Genomic DNA, 21,421 nt, shown 5'->3' on the forward strand with positions numbered 1-21,421 from the left:
CAATATGTTAATATTTCATTTAGACTTGTTATTACTGTTATACTTCATTCAACTTATCTGTTGCACATCCTAAAAAAGATTGAATAAAGATAGATTCTATTTTGTGTTGCACGTCCATAACTACACTTATATTACATTATCCCAAATTTTAAAACTGTAAAAGGTGGAAAAATTAATTACCTCAATGTAAAACCTTTCTGAGATATGCAACATTGTCTATGCAGAGATATATAGTAAGGACAGAATAAAAGGCTCCAGTTGTGCAAATTTAAGTTGCTATAACTGTGAATTGACTGAACGTTTGCCTGTTACATCTAAGCTAGTAAGAAGAGTTTTTTTTTTCTTAAAAAAGCAGAAACACACTTGCAAACATGTTCTGTCACCTTTGACATCTACACAGATAACTAAATAGTTCTGTTTTTTTTTCTGCGAATCTGAAGGCAACAAGATTTATTTAAAACTGCTGCAGAAAAAATACCTACTTAGATCACTCTCATCTTCACTGAGCCTCAGTAAGTCAAAGCTTTGGGTTCTGTCTCTTTTACTGCAGCAACCATAACTCTAAAGCGGAAAAAAAAACAAGAATTAGGTCAAAATCTGAACTGTGAAGTCATTGGACAAAACTTACAACTTAATATAAAAAATGCAGCTTAAGTTTACGTAGCAATTCTGTAAAGACTATGCTTGTCTAAAGATTATATTAACCTACTTTTTCCCAACTTTGGACTATAAAAGATATATCTATGAACTAAATGCTTATTACTAAACTCATGCACTTTTATGGTGCAATGCACAGAATGTGTCTAAAATTGACAGCAGCGTTGCAGAGGGAAGACCCCTGTGTTGGAAAGCCACTGATACCACAGTATGATTATGATCAAGGGGGGAGTCAGTTACTTTTCATGTGACAACAGAGGTGGACAGTCAGACTTAAGTACAGGAAAACAACACAAGGGTGAGAGAAAGCTTAGAAAGAAAGAGGTGAGCAGCAAGCTACTGCGATATCTCCTTTGGCACATGTGAGCCTTATTACCTGAAACAGTCTCAGAGTAGAGTTAGGGACCTAGCTCAGATTCTTATGTTCAGTGAGACCACGCTCAACTCTGCATAAGGTTCACCAACAGCTTGTGGTGTTTGAAGGTAAGGCTGACATTCTGCTCACAATAACCTTGGGAAGGATAGGGTTAAAGCAATAGTGACCAAAAATCATCATACATTTCTTATGTATTTATGAGCATTAACTTGTGACTGCAACTCAGTGTAGTTAGATAAGGTGAGAAAACCAAGTCACGTCCGCAAACATAAACCAAATATGTTATTCAAGTGCAATCAAAAGTGGTGTTCAGTGGTTTGATAACTTATAATATATTGTAGCATCAAACTTGAATGTGTTTTCTCATGGTCATGTGTTAGATAAAAGGAATTATCAACTATTAAGTGTTAGGTGGTAGAAGAGGAAGTATCTCTGTGCTTTGCAAGGCTGGACGGGATTACGCAAAAGCGTTTATATGTATTTGTTTGTTTCTTTAAGCAAAGAACAGTAAAACACACTTTTACACAGGTGATCATGAATTATTTTTTAATTTCTCATTCCGTATAACAAAAAAGAGCATTGTTTTTTGTTTTTTTTGTTTACAGTTTTTACACCCATACAGGGTTTCTCTTTAAGATACTTTCCATCAATTTTCTTTATTCTCTTCATATATTGATAATAAGCTAATAAGAAAAAAAAATATAGATGTAGAACTTTGATCTACTGCACAGCAAGGCAATAGTGGATCAGCGTTTACGAAGATAATGCTCATCTGCGAATAGTAGCGCAATCATTTTTTGATTAACTTGTTCAATGCTGTAATTATTGCATTTATTTCTTATAAATGTGATATTGTTTGTGGCATATCAGACAAGTATTGATCTTAAATCACAAGTTCAGCTTCATTAATACATTTTGCATATTTTTTAGTTTATGTTATTGCACGGTCTAAAGATCCACTCTGGAATGCATCCAGAAAGAAAAAGGCAAATAAAAGGTCAGCTTTCAAAGTGTTCCTTGGCTTAAAAGAGGTGTTATTTACAGTATTACAATGTGTGGCATAAAGTAAAGGGGACCTTTTATAAATATCTTTTTGCATTTGAGCAGCCCATCCGCTAAGTGAAAACCTACAGAAAGGCTTATCTGAATATAACAGTGTTATAGATATTTGAATGAGAAACCTCATTTCATCAGTGATTTATACTCTTAGTAAAACTTATGGCAATGAGCCTGAATTTAGTAAATATAAAACCTGCTTTTATTTTTCCATTTTCCTTATGTTTTCATATATGAAGATTGTCACAACCCATTGAGTGCTTTTTATTTTTCATTTTTAGAATTTTCATAACATTTGGGGACAATTCATGACAAAATAAAATAAAAAAAAACTGTATGTATTTAAAGGCAGTTTTAATCTGCTTAACTTCTTGCTGTATTTTCAACTTTAAGCCAATTCTACAATGAGGCAAAATCGACATATTATTAGTATTATATTATTTTAAATACATATTAGCCATTCCACATATACCAGGGTAGCTTTACTCTATGAACACTATATCTAAAGATGAATCTGGTATCAGAGATGACAAGTTGCTTTTATAAAATATGAACCCCTGTTTGTATGGCCTTCGATATTTTGGATTATTTGTAGGGGTACCCGAATGTGTCTGTATGCAGCACTCAACACTCAAACAACAGCATGGGTTTCTATTACTAACTAATGTATTTTTTATAAGTAGGATAGTCTATGGACCCTTTACTTCTCAAAATCCGTAATGCATTCACCGCTATTGATGCAAACTGCTGTTGACTGGCATTCTTCTTCTATGCATAGTCAGACATGTAAACACATTTCTGTGGTTCTTAGACATTTGTACTGATTAGCTGGAAAGAGCAGAAGAGACGTTAAAACAATGTTATTACATCTGTGCAATTATTAAATTGGTTAGTCCTTGATAAGCCGAACAGAGGAGAGGTACTAAAAGCACGCTTTTCCAACCCTGTCCCAAAGTGACAACTTTGCAGGTGGGGGAAATCATTAGAGTGTAGAGAATAGTCCCTGAAGATTATTTTGAGAAATGCACAAAGTGTATTAGAGACCAAAGGCAACCACCTTCCTGGAATGAGAGACCACAGCCCGGTTCTGGCATGCATTCACATTTAGCAGTGAGGAAACTACAGATTATACCAATCAGAAAAGCAGAATGTTAGATAGTGTTCAAGCACTGAAGGAATCTATGCGGACAGCTATGGAATATAACCCTAATCAGTCAGAGGTAGAAAAGCTGCTGATAAAAGAGAGAACCATATATTCCTATGATTGAGACTTCAGTAATAAAGCCATAACTTTTATTATTTTCTGCATAAAAACAAAATAAAATTAGAGACAGCAAATGTGATTAAAAATGTCAAAAACAAATTGTAAGCTGTACTTGAAGTACCTTGAACTGTACTTGATCAGAAGCTCCTTAATTAAGATTTCCATTTTTGACATTTCCAAACTGAAATTTCAGAGAATACGAAAAGAAAGGAGAGTCTTCTTGCTAATTCCCCAGTATCTGTCCCACGGCATGATGGTGCCACGACACGACCACTGTATTTCAGCAATGGCATGATGATCGTTAAATGGCCTAATACTCTTGTTATGCTACTGTATGCAAACATCGTCATGTGCTAATCACTAATACAATAACATAGGCAGGGTTTTATATTTATCAGTTTTCCTTTACTTTAATGTTCCATTACTTTACTTTAATTTTTAAGATTTTTTCATAATGATTGGCGGCTTATAGGGGGCCCTTTATCTCTGATTATTAACTTTGGCTGCACAGGCACATGCTAGAAGATGGCTAATTCAAGGAAAACTGCTGTTTTATTTTGTTTTGTTTTTTACCACATTATTGAAGTTTATTTCTCATTAATTACTTTTAAAACCATATTGTGACTGAGATTGTTGCTTTTACACTATTTCTACTTTTTTTAAAAAAATATTTAATGTTTCCTTTCAGGATTGAATGCAGCTATCCAAACTGTGATGCACTTAAAGTCGAAATGTAGCACTGGATCCTTGCATTTATCCCCAAACTCTCTGTCTGCTTTTTTAAAAACCGCACATTAAGTAAGGAGAGCTTATAAAGACACCTGTTTTTCCTTTCTAAATATAAATGATAATGTGAGTCACTCTATTGTAATATACCTAATTTTGACCTAAAACAACTATTTTGAAGTTGGTATAAGGATCAGTACAGTACAGCACAGTGCAGTACACAAGCCTTTATTTGACAGCACTAAAAGCTCATTTAAATATAATTCTATGAAGAGTATGATAGCAATGTAAGTGGCATTTAACTAGAAACTATTTAAGTAAACACACAAAATATGTTTTGTTGCAATACTTTATGTAAATTAAAGCTATTAATGGGGAAAATGGTTCAGAAAACGTTACAGAAAACAGCAAAAAGAACAATACGCTGCAAATAGTTGGAGCCGTAAAAGTGCTCGTACAATCAAATAAGAGCTGCAAGTTTGAGAGTTAAAAAATGTGGGTGAAGTCGCAAATGTGTGTTAAGTTGCTCAAATTTTCCTTGATGACAGTTTCAAACAAACACTAACAGAGTATAATCAGGTCATAGTCATATATATTAGAAGCAGCAAGGCCTTCCTATGAGACGTTATTTTAACAATGACTGGCAGCACATAGAGCAACAAAACAACAGATGGCAGAATGCATGGAAACGGATAGACACCAAAAGAAGAAGTTTGAAAGTTCCTTACTAAAAAGCAGACTGGCTATAATTAGTCAATAAGAAACAGGTGCAGCACGGGTGGAGAGCAGGCTCAACCTCAAGAGAGTTTTCACTCAGGAACCCTTTTTTTTATATTCTCTTCATCTGTGTCTCCCCGAGTGATTATTGTTCTCACTCTTCCTGTTGATGCTTTTTTAAATATACAACAGTCAGAGTGTCTCAGTAAACATGCAGGTGTGCAGGGTCTCTCAAACGTAACCCCCCACAGGCAGAGGGTATGCATTCTTGCTGGGCATAGGTTTGAATATTTTTAACCTGATGTGTTTTCTCACCACCACACACAGGGTGCTTGGCTGGTCTTCTTTTAAACTCTGGCTTTGATGCATGAGGCGCTAGGTTGCAATTGCATGCTAATAATTCACAACAAGACAGCAAGCAAAGCTTGAAAGGACAAAGAAACTAAACTTATATATAAAGACACATATTTTAAACAAACCGTTTTTATTTTGTATTAATACTTTGCTCCCAAGAGAGGACTTATGTGCAACATACAGAGTGGCAGTTGCAAGCCTTCGATGTGCCCATGATGTCAAATTGAAATTACTTTACAAGTATAAAGGTGTGAAGAAAACATTGATAGTTGAAATGACATAGCCTTAAAGTCAGTGTGTGTGATCACAAGCAGAGTGTGAACACTATGGTTTCAAGATGTATACCCATCTTGCAAGGCTTCCCAGAAAGCAGCTCATAAATCTACGTTGAGTGCGAGTGTGCTAGAAGTTGTCAATATTTAGTTCCAGCTGATAAAGATATAATCTCAGTTGGGAGGCTTTTAATCCAAATGTTAAAGGGGAATGCCATTCTTTTTTTTACATTGGCCCCTTGATTTTACATTATTACATCATGTTCTACTCACTCATATGAGATTGTGTCATTTGGAGCCGTTCTGAAGATATTCCGTTATATTCAAGTAACGTCTTCCTATGGGCAACGAGTTGAAGGCACAAACTGACCTGTTTATTATTTATCATTTATGGTACGCCAGCATTCATAACATGTAGGCGAATCACTGCCCCCCAGACATCCGCTGTTATTTATATTTTTTTTAAAACAAAGCAGAGTGTGTATGACGTCATCCGCACGCCGGACTGGAGTTGTGACAGGCAGCCCGGGCCACAGGCGGCTACGCTCTACCCCTTCTATTCATTTGGCTAGCTACAGTAATCTGAATCGTTCAATTCAATTTCAACAGCGAGATCATTTGTGGTAGTAGCACTAGACATCTTCCAGGCATATGAGTAAAACTAGCAGCAGTTCAGCAGACAGGATGAAGGAACAGTAGCGGAGCGGATGACGTCATACACACTCCGCTTCGTTTTTAAAAGATATAAATATAAAAAATATAACTGCGGATGTCTGGGGGACCTTGATTCGTCAACATGTTATGAATGCTGGCGTACCATAAATGATAGATTATGAACAGTTTAGTTTGTGCCTTCAAGTCGTTGCCCATAGGAAGACGTTACTTGGATATAACAAAAACCAAATATCTTCAGAACAGCTCCAAATGACACAAAACTCATATGTGTGAATAGAACACGATGTAATAACGTAAAATCAAGGGCCCAATGTAAAAAAAACGGTGTTCCCCTTTAAGCTTAAAGCAGGTTAAATCAAGTAATTAAAATAGAGTATATAGGTGGGATTAAGTGGGAAAAAAACAGCAAAAAGAAACAGACCTTAGAATGACCCCTTGATATCATTCTGACTGGGTCTGGTCCAAGGGTGAAACACATTAGCAACCAAACGCCTTTATGTAAAGTTCCAGGGAAACTTTTTGGCAGCGGAAAACCCTGAACTTTATCCAGTTCTTCCTTTCTGCACTTCCTGTTCTCTAGATGAAGAAAATATGAACCTGAAAAATGAATAATTAACTTAGAAGGTTGATATATTTAAACAACTCATACAGTAAAATCCCCATCTCTCACCAGCCCCTCATACACCTGGGCAGGGTGGGTGGATCTTTAATCACAAGCTCAGTTCCTCTACCGATAGCCCGGATTTAGAGGGTTCTTCTCAGTATCCTAGCTGTCCCTAGAGGTGCGCATTTATGGACTGAGATCTCTGATGTTTCTCCAGGCATCTGTTGCAGCCACTTCTCCACTGTGGGCCTACTGCCCCCAGTGCTGCAATAACAAAAGGCAGTTCAATCTTCAAAACTCACACGAAGAGAAAAGACAGTTAGGAGAAATTTATTGATTGACAGGGAACACAGTAAGAGTCCGGAAAGAATGACACTCTGATAAAGCTTTAGCTACGATGACTCAGGAAGGGCTGGAGGTGTGTTGAAACAGTGTCATCTGAATGAAGTCACACAGCGCAACCCACCCACCACCTTCGCACAGGAGCAGACTAGGGCGGATCGAGGCCTTTTAAGATGAGCAGATCGGTGCAGCATCGTAAGAGCTATAGTTAAACTGACAATGCCTACGTGCGTGCCAGTTGGATGTTGCAATACCTCAGGTAAAAGGGAAAAAAATTAGGATGCCGATTGGGTTTGGTGGAGGAGTGGTTCAAAGTTGATTGGCTGTGTCGCAGGTGGATGTTGGAAAGCAATTAGCTTCCACCTAGGCTCCATTACTGTTTCCTTCACCTTCTAGGCTCTTTCTCAGTCTTCCCTAAGCTATTGGTATTTTTCCAGTTTATCATGTTCTTTTCCCTCCGATGTTTCAATCATTTTGGATGGCCACATCAATCACTACGACTGTCCTCAGCTCAAAGATCACGTCTGGTTGGTTGGCCACTAGGGGTGTAAATCACATCCATCATGGCGATTCGATTCAGTATCGATTTCCTGACCCAACGATTCGATTATTTTCGATACTTAAGAATACACCACGATTCGATTCGATTCGATTAATCGGTTAATTTTTTTTTTATTATTATTTATTTTTATTTTTTTTTACACCTTACAGGCTAAACAAAGTTTCAAGTTTGAAATAAATCAATGAAAGCTGTAATATCATTATGCATTTTCTTTAGAAACAACAGCAAATAACAGAAGTAGAAAAGTTGCATCAAAAAATACTGCAAAAATACTGCACAATATCAGTGTAATGAGTTCAATGCAATACCTCAGCTCCAGAGAAACTGTCCAACATATTTTTTTAGAATGTAATAAATATATTCAGGAAAGAGAGATGTTGTGTAGAGAGTTAGACAGGAATAAAAATAAACTACATATAAGGGAATTGTTTCAAAGGTCATCTGGGGATGTAGTTTTTGGGGGTATTTTTAATTTTCTAAGAAGAACGGGTATTTTAGGGAGAATATAATAGTTTGTCTGGTCCATACTCCATTCTGGAAGGTGGCGGTAATGCACCTATAAGTTGTTTGCCAACCGCCATTAAAAAAAAGAAGAAGAAGGCTCCAGAGTGTTGACGTCACCGCCCCTTGAGAGACGCTCCGCTAAACCGCCATTAAACAAGAAGAAAGAAAGACGCTCCGCTGCACCTCTCCCAGATTGTAGCTGACCGCAAACAGTGCACCAGACAGGAGGCCGGCTAGTTTTGTTTTTATGACCGAAATTGCGGAAAACAACTCGTGAAGTCTGACCCGCTAGAAGAGCGAGGTGCGCGAGAACGCTGGGAGCCTTTTTTTCCAGCTGAATCTCCGCTCTTTTTGCCCCATTGTCCCTCCGTCGTCGGACTAAACTCGCCCCCACTTCCTCATCGCCTCGGCCGTATCTAGACCCACAGCGTGTAGCCCAGACCACGCTTCAATACTGAGCATAATTTAAAAATGTCTGTGTGAAGCTTGCTGCAACAAACTGCTGTAAGAGTATAACCAGGAAGCGCGGTAGGAGGGGAAAATAGGTTTAGCGCCACCGCAGCACGGGAGGAAGAATTACGCCCAGGAGCAAATGGATAAAAATAGACCGGAGGGAAAAAAAAAAACATTAATCGATTATCTTGCGGACGTGTCGATGCATCGGATCGTCGGCTTTTGGATCGATGCATCGATACAAAACGATTATTATTTACACCCCTATTGGCCACAACCATTTGGTCCGTTTTATCTGGAAGCCCCACAGGATCTTAGCTCTGTCATTCTCCACTACCTTGGGAGGTGGCTCCCATTTTGACCTGGGGGTCTCCAGTTTGTATTCTGCACAGATGTTTCTGTACACTATACCTGCCACGTTCCATGTATTCCCTTCCTGCCAGTATTATACACCCTGCTATAGGATGCTGGATTGTTTCTGGGGTCTGTTAGCAAGGCAGCACCTGGGATCCTTTTGGTATGGTAGATCTATTTGTCAGGTATAATGATAATATATTATTGAAATTTATTGATCTCACATTGGATACATTTACCTCTGCATTTAACCCATCCCCTTGGGGAGCAGTAGGCTGCCCTCGTGGGGTGCCCGGGGAACAGTGTGGGGTTAAGGAACTTGCTCAAAGACTCAGAGTGGCAATCTGTGGAAGTGGGGCTCGAACTCAGAACCTGCTGCCGCTCTGCTGCCATGATCAGTAACTCTATGCTATCCTTCATATATATATATATATATATTTATATATATATATATATATGTATATACACACATATATATATACACATATATATGTATGTATATATATATGTATATATATATATATATACATATATATATACACACATGAGAGAGAGAGGTTTGGAGGCATTCTAAACAGTAATTTTGCAAGCATATATTATAGCATACTTATTAGAATGACTCCAACTTGACCAGTACCACAGCCCATTGACTTTAAATATCAATAAAACCTTTACACATCGAAAATGCGAATAAGGAAAGACTTATGTACTCAGTGTTTCCTGTTGCATTTCTCAAGTGGTCTAGACAGGTGGGAGGTGAGAATGGGTCAGGCAACTCAAAGATGTCGATCGTGAATGATCGTGCTCAGTTACAGTGCCTGCACCACAGTAGCCTTGATGGGTTTTCTGGAGCTGAAAAAAAACAAAAAAAAAACTTAGTTCTGTTCTACATTAAGAAACTCTTAAACATGCACATGATTCATGGCTTTATAAAAATAATATTAGTGGAATACAATTCTTTGGGATAGTTATGTCTAAGTATATTATTATTATTTTCGGTAGGTAGAAAAAAGGAGCACGAAATAAAGAGCACAACGTTCTCAGTCAAATTTCTGACCACATTACTGCATAGAGATATATTGTGGTGCGGTGCTCTGAAAGGCTTTATTAAACACAATCACTGAAAATAGCATGCATCAAACACTTCAGCTTTAGTTTTACTGAATCTCAGGATTGGGTTTGACATGGCTGACCATAAAAGTTTTAGCTTGGACTGAATAACACATCATGTCTAGCCTGTGCCAGTTGGTAGTCATAAATTTCAGCATAAAAACAAATAACAAATTATAATTAGGGTACCATTTTTAGGCCCCTTTTACTAAAATATATAGATTTTTGATTGATTGACTAATTGACTGATTGCCTTTACTGATCTCACAGTAGAGTAATTTACTCGTTACATTGGCTCAATAGTCAACAGTTGGATTTATTTAACAGGATCATTATGCAGGGTTATTGCAAATTGTAATAAATGGGTATTTGTATAAATGGGTATTTATATATATAGTTATTGCACAGGTTATCAAATACAAAAACAGGTTATTGTACAGAGTATAAAATAGTAATTTCACATTACATATTGCACAAGTTATTGCCATTATAGTGACGCATTGTGGTTTGATGGCAGGAGGGATGACTGGCCTGCGGTAGCACTTTTTACAAAAAGGGTGTAAAAATCTTTCACTGAATGATACGATCTGAGGTGAGAGCAAAAAAATAAAGCCAGTACCAGTACTGAAAAAGCAGTAATGGTATATTTTAAACACGGGGTGGTTGGAGTAAAGCCAGGCCAAATGGAGCTGATGGAAAAGAGGCATATTACTTATTTAGTATAGTTTGCAATTTGTTAACTTTTGAAGAGTGTGCAAAAAACTAACCCAAAAAAATGACGAGCTATGATTTTCTTAAAAAGCATAGTAAACTATGTCTGTATATTTTAGCTCTACTGTAAAACTATACCTAGCTATTAAAACAATTCATCTTTAAACATTAGAAAAAAATGTTTTCAGTTCTCTGTTTTCAGCATGTTTGTGTTACACTTTCTCAGATGATTGGGTGTGGTATAGTGGAGGGGCAGATGTAGAGCCTTACCTAGGGGGGTTTGATCTGTGCATTTCTGTAAATAATAATCTCCTCTTTACTTTTACCCTTAGCATGGAGTCCCTTTCCCTTCCTTTCCAAAGAGGTCAAGAGAGCCCCGTTTTACATGTGGAAAGTGATCTGGTGCGTAAAGGACCACGTCGCAAAAGGGAATTCATACCTGAGGAGAAGAAGGATGCCTTCTATTGGGAAAAGCGTCGCAAGAACAACGAGGCAGCCAAAAAGTCCCGGGAGAAGAGGAGGTTGAATGACTATGCCCTGGAGACTCATCTAATGGCTTTGAAAGAAGAAAACGCCAGACTTAGTGCTGAATTGATGGCCATTAAACTTCACTTTGGTCTGTCCCAATCCTCAGCCTACACGGCTCACCAAAGCAACCAGCTACATCCCCACAGTAGTGCCACACCCAGCACCTTTCACCAATCCCTGCAGGGGAACTCCTACTGGGGTGCCAGAGATTCTTCTGTTGTGTCGGGCCATCAGTCTTTCAACCCATTTTTAGTCCCTGCATACTCCCTTCACACATTGAGGGGATATTCTTACCTAAACAGATCTGGTACTAGTGGATCTAGTGTTCTAGCTCCTCTTGTCCTTCCTCAAAATCTACTGCCACCCTATACACCCTTTCCTGGCGTTCCTCTTCTGAAGCCCTTTCCCAACCGAGCTACTTCTGATGAAGAGGAGGAGCAACAGGTACCGGGGGTGCTGCACGGATCCGCTCCACATCACAAAGCTGGCACAAGGAGAGACAAATCTTCTCCACAAAGGCAATACATCTCAGACTGACAAGTAAAGAGGGATTATTTGAACTTCAGTGAAACTTACTTGTTACAAGGCTATTTTTAACTAACATCTTTGAAATATTGCTAAAAAATCATTTAATTTGATGCCACACAATTCTATTTAAAACAGAAAAAGAACACACTGTTGACATATCCTGCAGTGAACAGTCTATCATCTTCTGCTGTGCCAGAATATACAAGAAGATGACCATTTACACTACATATTGACCCCGCCCCCAAAAATGTGTAAATGTATAAAAAAAAAACAAAAAAACATGCTCATCATGCATCTCTGACCTCTGCAGCTTTACAGCCTGTTCTTGCTTTAAGATTAAAACGCCGTCTTTATAAATAGCTGCGGTTCTAGACATAACCTTTCTGCACATCTGCTATAATACAAACTGTGAATTACCTAAAGGGACTTTCAGCTTACCAAATTTCTCCATGCAGCTTAAGTATTAGCATATTTACCACATCTGGTGGTTGATCAAAACTGACAAGTGGACTTCTAAACCCACAGCCGTTGAAGCCTAGTTGAGTATTTCTATGCATTTTACTTAACTCTGATCATTAAAAATGTGTTTTAATACATTACATTAGACTCAAATTATGCAGTAAGTAGAAGAAAGAGATATAATTTCTAAGAAGTTTGGTTTTTCTAGTGTGGACACATTTAGTCATCTGTTTCAACCCCATTACCACAGCGTGTTTGAATGTTTTAGTGTTAAATGCAAACAGGATTTAAATTGTGTTGTAAAGATTCAAATAAACAGAAGTTTGAAACTGTTAAATACTTGTATTTTTTTTACTAATTTCACAAATTCTTTAGGGGAAAAACAGGTTTACAGTACAAATCTGATTTATCATTGAAATGTTATTCCTGTGGTTAAAAAAAAAAAGAAATAATGTTCTGTTTTTTTAATGAGTTTGACTTTCAGCTATTTAATGCCTAAAGAAACCTAAAGAAATACATCTATTATATCACAAAATTTAGTTTTAATACAAAAGGGTTATGATATGATCTAAATTATCATGGAGATAACAGATGACAGGTGTCTTTTAAACTGCTCTATGTAGAATAGAGACCAATTATATTTGCTAAATAGGCACCAATAATTTAAAAATCCCAGCATAGTATATTAAAGGAAAAGTCCGGTCAGCAAGAAATGATCAATGGATCATTATCTATTCATTTTCGTCTCGATCACCGAGTCCAGAAATTCTTGCCATTCTTGCCCAAATACAGTAGGCAAGGCAAGGCAAATTTATTTGTATAGCACATTTCAGTACAAAGACAATGCAAAGTGCATTACATGATTAAAATATAGGACAATAAAACAGAATCAAAGCAAGTAGGAAAAAAAAATAAATAAAAAATGCAGAAACAAAAAAGAACATAAAAACAGTTGGACTAAAGAAAATAAAAAAAGTTGAACTAATGATGTTTCAGTTGAACTGTTTAACTAGAACAGTCGAAGGCAATCCTAAACAAATGTGTTTTTAGTCTTGATTTAAAGGCACGCTATGCAACATTTTTCAGTTAATTAATGTGTTCCATAACGTTTTGGATGATTAAATGAGTCATTTCAGGTTGAACAAAGGTATTCTGGGCCGCCCTGGTGGTCTGTGGGGGAAATACTGCACTTGCAACTGCAGGAGCACCGACCCGCACCCACAGGCTCAGAAGTCTCGTGAGAGTCAGTCTTGCTTTACAGCGAGAACGGCTACACCCCCCAGTTAAAAGCATTCTCGTTGCTAGCACAGTGGCGATCTTTGTGCAGTTATGCTACGTTCACGCAGCAAAAGCAGCAAAATCGCGTCTGCTGCTTCATTTTTGCTGCTTGTACCAGTTAGTTCTGACGCACGGCTGAAGCAGCTTTGCTGCTCTGGCTGCGCTGTGCAAAAGTGTGTCTGAGGTGCATTGGGCGGAGCTTCACTATCCTTTCTCTGCCTTGCAGCTATATTTGCTGTGATCAGTGGGAATAAAGTAGTTTTAATATGTTTTTAAGTGAGAAAATACACCTGAAAACGTAATCAGTGCAGTCAGTTCATTCAGATTATTATCCTGCCTTCAATACTTTTTCTGTCGGAGCCGCTCAGACCCCCACATACCAGCGGTGCGCCGACAGAAGGAATCCCTTCATCAGCAGCCTCTGGCCTCCTCGCGGTTCACCGCTGCAGCTGGTAGGTGGTTTTCATCTAAATAATCCAAACTGCATATTCTGCCGGCAGATTTCTGCATTTTAAGTTAATTTAGGCGTCAATAAACTGTTTAAGAGGAGTGATCATCAGCGCTGTGTCTCTCTCCCTGCGTCAGATGCTTAAACGCACCCGACGCACTGCTTCAGCTGCTCAGACGCGCTGGGCCTGCTGCTCAAAACGCGCCGCCGGACCTTTTGCTGCGCCTTGACGCGTGTCAACCATTGACTTTGCATGTCAACTCGCTGCTTCTGTCGCGCCAGCTGCGGTGTGAACGCAGCATTAGTCATTCGTTGCGTTCGCCTGTCTGCTAAGCTCAAAACAACCGCGCCTGGCTTGACGGAGAAACCAGGAGAACAGCTGTGCATATTTACGACAATGCACTTTTACTTTCGCCCTCTGGGGGGAGCCTCGCTGGAAAATCAACACCGGTTGCATAGTGTACCTTTAAAGGAACTCAGGCTTTCCGAACTTTTACAGTTTTCTGGAAGTTTGTTCCAGATAAGTGGAGCATAGGAACTAAATGCTGCTTCTCCATGTTTAGTTCTGGTTCTAGGTATGCAGAGCAGGCTGGAGCCAGAAGACCTGAGTGGTCTGGAGGATTGATACACTGATAGCAAGTCTGTGATGTATTAGGTGCTAAGCCATTCAGAGATTTATAGACTAACAGAAGTATTTTAAAGTCTATTCTCTGAGATACAGGGAGCCAGTGTAAGGACTTTGGAACTGGGGTGTTGTGCTCTACTTTCTTAGTCTTAGTGAGGACACGGGCAGCAGCGTTCTGGATCAGCTGCAGCTGTCTGATCCACTTTTTAGGCAGACCTGTGAAAACACCGTTGCAGTAATCAATTTGACTAGATCATGCTGAGACATTAGTCCTTTAATCCTGGAAATGTTCTTCAGGTGATAGAAAGCCGACCTTGTAATTGTCTTTAAATGCTTTTGGAGGTTCAAGTCTGAATCCAGCACTACATCTAGATTTGGGGCCTGATCAGTGGTTACTAGCTGAAGCGACTGAATCTGTGTGCTAACTTTAGATCTCTCCTCTGTTGGTCCAAAGATTATTACTTCAGTTTTGTTTTTATTCAATTGAAGAAAATTATGGCACATCCAGGCATTGGGGAGCATGTAGATATTGAATAGGAGGGGACCCAGGATGGACCATTGGGGGACCCCACATGTGATTTTTGTCATCTCTGAGGTAAAGTTACAAACTGATACAAAAAAGTCCCTGTCCTTTAAGTAGGATTTAAACCAGTTGAGAGCTGTACCAGAGAGGCCGACCCAGTTTTCCAGGCACTCTAACAGGATGGGGTGCTCGACAGTATCAAATGCTGCACTAAGGTCCAATAGTACCAGCACTGTGGTTCTTCTGCAGTCTGTATTTATACAGATTTTTGTATTTATATAAATAGAGTAGCATCTCACTCCTGACACATCCGGCAGTGACGTCATAGTGTGGTAAGCCTTGCGTCATTCTCCCCGCTTTACAAGCAAAATCAATGGGAGCAACTGGAGACCCCTGCAATCAACAAAAATTATTTAAAGTTTCGAGAGGACTTCACCATTGAAATTCGTGAGAGCTAAAGTTAAACTGACAATGCCTATGTGCATGCCAGTTGGATGTTGTAATACATTGGGTAAAAGTGAAAGAAAATTGTTATTTCATCTTTCCAATTCATGATCCACCGTGGGTTTGTCGTTGGATTGCCAACTTGAAGAAGGAGGATTTGGCATCAAACATTTGGCCAGAGACAAAACACGTAATATGTAGCCAACATTTTAAAGATGACTTGGTTAAAAGCACATGGTGACAAACACCAGATACAGCATTGGGACTTGATCAACAGCCGATACCGCACCGTGACATCACCAACCGAGTGGTGGCAGTAGTGTTCTTTGACAAACGTGGATGTCTCCGGTTATGCACATTCAAATGAAATTACTCTTAATAGAACACAGTTATCATTTGTTGATCAGTAAGTAATAATTTCATATTTAATGTACTTTCAGAAGTTTGAATTCTGAATATGACCAGACTTTTCCTTTAAGGCAAAATGAGGTAAAGTTGAATTGAAGGTTGAAAATAAGTGCACTAGCAGCAAGGAGAAGAGCTGGCTCAAGAGGATTACAAAGCAAAACCCAGAGATCTAGGGGAATGTGAAAAGTTGGGAGCTGTGGATGCACCCAGGTGTCACTAAATGAATCCAATACTTGGGTTCTATTGATGCACTGCTTAACCAGAAGCAGCTTTAGAAGTATCTTAGAGCTCAGGAGAAATTGGACTGGGCTGTTGTTCACTAGGCCACAGTCCCATTTTTCATTAAAAAAGGATAATGCATTTTATTCGGATATTATATCCTCTATTGATGTTACAGAAGATTGCAACTTTCTAAGAAAACACATTTGGATTTTCATCTGCTATAAGCCATTATCATCTGTAGGGACAAAACCATGAGATATTTACAGATAGAATACTGAACAGTATTGAGAGCAAACACACATAGATACCCCTCTTTTGCTTTGCTTCAGGATCTGTGATGTATCTGATTAGGCCTGGAAGCAACGAACCAATTGAATGTCTTCTGGCGAAAGTACCTCATTCTTCAAACTCAAACCTGAAGATTACAGCTGCTTCAAAGAGAAAGCTATCTACAGTACACTTTTCTCTCTCTGAGTCTTACCAGGTTTCTAGTAAGTAAACCCATGTCATAACTTTTTAAGGTTATGACAAAGGTGTAAACAGCAACATGGTGTTGATGCATGTGTGCTTTCTGATCTACTCATCACATTTAACTGCTAAATAGGACTTAAGAGTCAGTTTAAGACAAGTATCTTTATGACTGCTAGGTAACTATCTCTTTGTCTAGGCAGCTTTCTAGGTCTCAACCATTAATAATTTTTTTGTTTTGGTTATTCCCTCAGGGATAATCAAATAATGTTAAGAATCAGTTACCCAGAAAGTTTTGACTTCTGATTGGCCCGAATCATTTAACAACATACTATTCTGACAAATAATGTTTTGTTTACCTCTTGGATTTGCATTGTGTATTGGTTTGAACACATTCTTCTTTTCTAATTTATTCTAAAAGCAAAGATAATTAGACATCATTTCAAATTATTCAAGAAAAACTTTGTTTTCTTTAACATAAAATGGCGCATGACGCAGTGGATAGCACTGCTGCCTTGCAGCAAGAAGGTTCTGGGTCAGTCCCAAAACATGACTTAGGTTAGGTGTGAGTGTCTGCGTGAGTGGTTGTTTGTCCTATTTGTCTCTGTGTCGCCCTGCGATGGACTGGCGACCTGTCCAGGGTGTACCCCGCCTCTCCCCTGTAGACAGCTGGAGATAGGCGACCCCACTGGGGATTAAGCGAGTTAGAAGATGAAAATCCATGGCAAACTTTGATATCAATGCATGATTTTGTTGACAATAGGTCTCAACAATTTTTATGTTTTTCTTCATTTTTACAGTAGTATCATTTTTATTAAATAATTCTTACATTGTTTTTAATGGACATTGTTGTGAATTCATTCCATGTGAAGAGTTCACTTTGTAACCATGGTTTGAGCTTAAATCAAACCTAGATCTGCTTTCCTAACAGGCAGATTGCTGGGTTTGTCTTTGAGAGCAACGCGTGACAGTCCAAACATTATTGACTAAATGACCAAGTTACAGTATTATCCAGATTAACAGAAAGCAGCACTTGCAATTTATTGTATGTTATGAATCTATAGTTAAGATTTCAATGTCATTTATTGAAATAAATCAACCTATCAGTGACATTATCATTATTTGAGGTGAACATGTCTGTTTTGATCAGCCTTACCACCCCAACACACTCGGGTGCTGCGTTTTAGTGAATAAACTACATAATGAGTAGGTTTAAAGTCTGCTGTGGTGAAATTATTTTTAGTCAAACAAACCAAAGACTGAAAAAAAATCAAAACAGAAGGAGCAGCAGACCTCTCCCCTCCTTCTTCTATCTCTTGGCTGTTTAAGTCAGTAGCAGCTCAGAAAGCAGCAGGTTCCAGGCTCTTACTCCAACACTGCTGAGAGCAACATTGCTGCCGGGTTGGGATGCCGTCTGTCCTGCTGCCTCATTTATAAACAAAGACTGTAAGCCAAAAACGTACTTCTTTGGTTCTGCAGGAGTATCATCGTAGAAATAGATGAGTTTTAAAAGTTGTTAGGGAGATGTAGCAAAGGTAATGATGGAGAAGGCAAGTTCACCAAGTATCAGATTATTTTTTCTAGGATGAAAGGATACAAATTCTAATAGGAAGCTACTATAAGAGACAGGAAGCCAACACTGGTTTTCTTTTTGTTGTTGTTTGTTTTTGTGCACTATTCAGCTGCAACGTTTTGTACTAACTGGAGAAGATTGAGTAAAATGTAGGTCAATTTGCAAGCCTATATGAATAGACTCATGACTCAGGTTGACCGAAATGAGATGGGTTAGGGTTAGAGATACCAAGTAGAGATCTAAAGAGCTCTACTTGGTATCTCATCCTCCATGAGATACCAAGTAGAAACAAAACAAATTTCTTTAGATTTCCATTAATTCTCAAATTCATTTGAGAGAAAGAGTTGTCATACCCCAAACTTTTATATGTAAATATTTCTATCTAAAAAACTCACATGAAGAGAAAAGACAATTAGAAGAAATGTATTGATACAATTACTTTTCCTTTGGCGCTCAGACCTCGGCAGGAAACATAGCGCTTAATTTTGATAGATATCCATGAACAGGAGCAAAGAATAGGGCTGTTCCCCCCCAGGCCTGAAACTGGTGGTGGAGTGGATATAGATGAAGTGGGTAAGTCTGTAGACAGCTGGCTAGCGAGACGGTATGCTGAGCTTCATGGGGAGATCCAGTGGACTGCGTGAGCTGATACTAGAGCTTCACTCAGGGACCTTGAAGATGGAAGTCCAGCTTGGAAGCATGAAGCGAAAAACTCCCCGTTGGGAAGAAACCTCTTGTAGAACCAGGCTCAACATGGTGCTCTTCTGCCAGGCAGGTTGAAACGCGACGCGGAATGCAGTAAGAGTCGGGGAGTAATGAAACCCTGATGAAGCTTTAGCTACCATAGTGGAGGAGGGGATGGAGGTGGGTTGAAACGGGGTCATCTGAATGAAGTCACACAGCCCATCCACTGCCTGCGCAAAGGAGCAGACAAGTTGCGTAGGCCTTTTAAGATTAACTTTGGATGCCGATTGGTTTTCATGGAGGTGTGGTTCAAAGTTGATTGGCTGTGTCGCAGGTGGATGTAGGAGAGCAATTCGTTTCTTCAGTTTAACTTCCGCCTGGGCTCCATTTTACATATAGTAAGTTAGCTCCAGCCCACAGCTAACAGCATAAAGTCCCATGTAATGAACGAACCAAGTTCTTCTGGTTTGACAAATATAAACCTGGCTTTACTCTGTAAGTTATAGGGTTACATTCTAGCTATAAAACAATGCTGCTACTTAGCTACTAGTTAGTTTAAAATAAAGGTCTTGGTTGTTTTAAGTCAAAAAAGTTAAATATCAGACAAAGACAACACCAGTAATTAAAATACGGAAAGTCATGGGCCTTTATGTTGATCCGTTTATAAATTAATGTATCATGGTTTAAAGCATGAATAGTCAGGGAGAGGGAGTTGCTGAGGGAGAAACAGATAAAAAAAAAAAAAAAAAAAACTTTTTCCTGTGTTTGTTGTTGGACTGTATTAAAAAATCTAATATTTGCTCAAAACTTTTACACAATAAGTTATCTCTATTAAATCTGTTTAAATAGTGGAACATGTCCTCAATTTTGCAAGCTTTTTGAGATGTGCTTGTCCATTAAGCAACTATTTATATAGAAGTGTGACTAAATGTTAGAATGGCTCAGTCAAAGCAAAAACATAAATTCAGTTAGAACATTTTTAAAAAAGACCTAAAAATGTATATTTACAAAAGCTTTCCTCAGGACCTGACTGTGCTTGAACTAACTCATGAAGCACAAAGGAAAATGTGTCTGAGTAAATCTGGTGGAGTGTTATCTTTACAGGGCTGTCTGTGTGCAGGCAGTGTCTTCCTTACCATTTTTCCTTTAAAACAATGCAGACTGGCTCTTGTGTCCTTTCAGCTTTAGTTATTTTACAAACACAAGGAGCTTTCCGGAAATTACCATTATTCCTGTTTGCAGCCTTAGGTCCGGTCTTCCTTTCTCTGCCTCCTTGTGTCCCAGACTGTGAACTTTACTCTGGATCCCCTCAGATGAATCCCATCACAGCTCCTCCGATTGCTCCTCCTCAGACCTGCTGCTTGGATCTCTTCACAACTATTTCAACTCACATTCATTCTCCACCCTTCACCGCCATCTCAATCATATTTCTGGAACTTTGTATAGAATTTCACTCCAATAATCACAAGTTCACAACTTGCAGTTGTTTCCTCCAGAACAATAAGAAAAACTAGACTTTAATTTACTAATGGAACTCAAGGCAATATAGTAATGTTTTATAAAAAGTATCCTTTTCCTCTCTGTTCTTTTGGTTTTGCCACACAATGGAATGATAATGCAGTACCTTTATTAGACACTGAACACAAATCAAGTGCCTAATTTGATATTTTGAAAATAGCAATTTTAAAAATCACTGTCAAAAAATATGTGGGAAAAAACAACAACAAAACAACTGAGCATTATTATTCTGAGCAACAAATATAAGGAAGCTATACAAGACTGATTCTGCCACCCTTTCGTCAAAAGAAAACTAAAGCAAACCTGAAAAAGTGTGTCATTCGGCCCTGGCTGATGTAATGCAGGATTAGAACGGAAATTTGAACATAATGATTATTCAAAAGAAATAATGTCGAAATAATGTTTTGCACCTAATTGGCCTACATATGAAAAGACAAAAAGAAATGCTCATATTTTCTGCAGGTGATTTACTTTTTTTTCTGCTCAGCAACTGCTAACCACTACAATCCCATTTAGGCCACCGCATTTCGACACCATGGTAACACAATGTGTGTAGTCACCCCGCACACACAAACGTACACACTCATACGTGTGCACGCACCACGTTATATCATCTTGCTCACCCAATCAATGTTTCCAGCGTACCACCAAAAATAGCTCAGTTGAAACAGAAGTTCAGTATCACTGTGCTAAAGTGCATTCTGACATCATTTCCTCTCCTAACTAAATGACAGAAGCACGAGAGAAAAAAGTTGCTGCACATTTTGCCAGTTGTACCCTATTTGAGTCAGTGACTTATTGTATACATCAAATTCTGCAGACTACTAAGTTCAGTGGTGTAATTTCACATGAATGCCAGTATAGAGGGCGTTGCTGGTGATGCATATTTCCATGACTTCTGATCTGAGGTATTATGCAAAAAAAAGCGTCAATTCCTCTTCAACAACCCCCTCCTCTGCAAGGTGGCTGCAGTCAGCA

General features: G+C 38.6%; 1 protein-coding gene across 1 annotated transcript; it reads left to right on the forward strand.

The window, feature by feature from the left end:
* Window positions 1-929: 929 nt before the first annotated feature.
* nfil3-4 (nuclear factor, interleukin 3 regulated, member 4) lies at window positions 930-12,064 on the forward strand. Its single transcript, XM_038299270.1, has 2 exons — window positions 930-1,140; window positions 11,070-12,064. The coding sequence occupies exon 2, from the start codon at window positions 11,071-11,073 to the stop codon at window positions 11,800-11,802; it is 732 nt and encodes a 243-aa protein (XP_038155198.1). The 5' UTR covers window positions 930-1,140; window position 11,070; the 3' UTR covers window positions 11,803-12,064.
* The last annotated feature ends 9,357 nt before the right edge of the window (window positions 12,065-21,421 follow it).

This window comes from Cyprinodon tularosa, unplaced genomic scaffold (assembly GCF_016077235.1).
Source record: "Cyprinodon tularosa strain WSP-4 unplaced genomic scaffold, ASM1607723v1 ctg420, whole genome shotgun sequence".
In the NCBI taxonomy this organism is placed as follows: domain Eukaryota; kingdom Metazoa; phylum Chordata; class Actinopteri; order Cyprinodontiformes; family Cyprinodontidae; genus Cyprinodon; species Cyprinodon tularosa.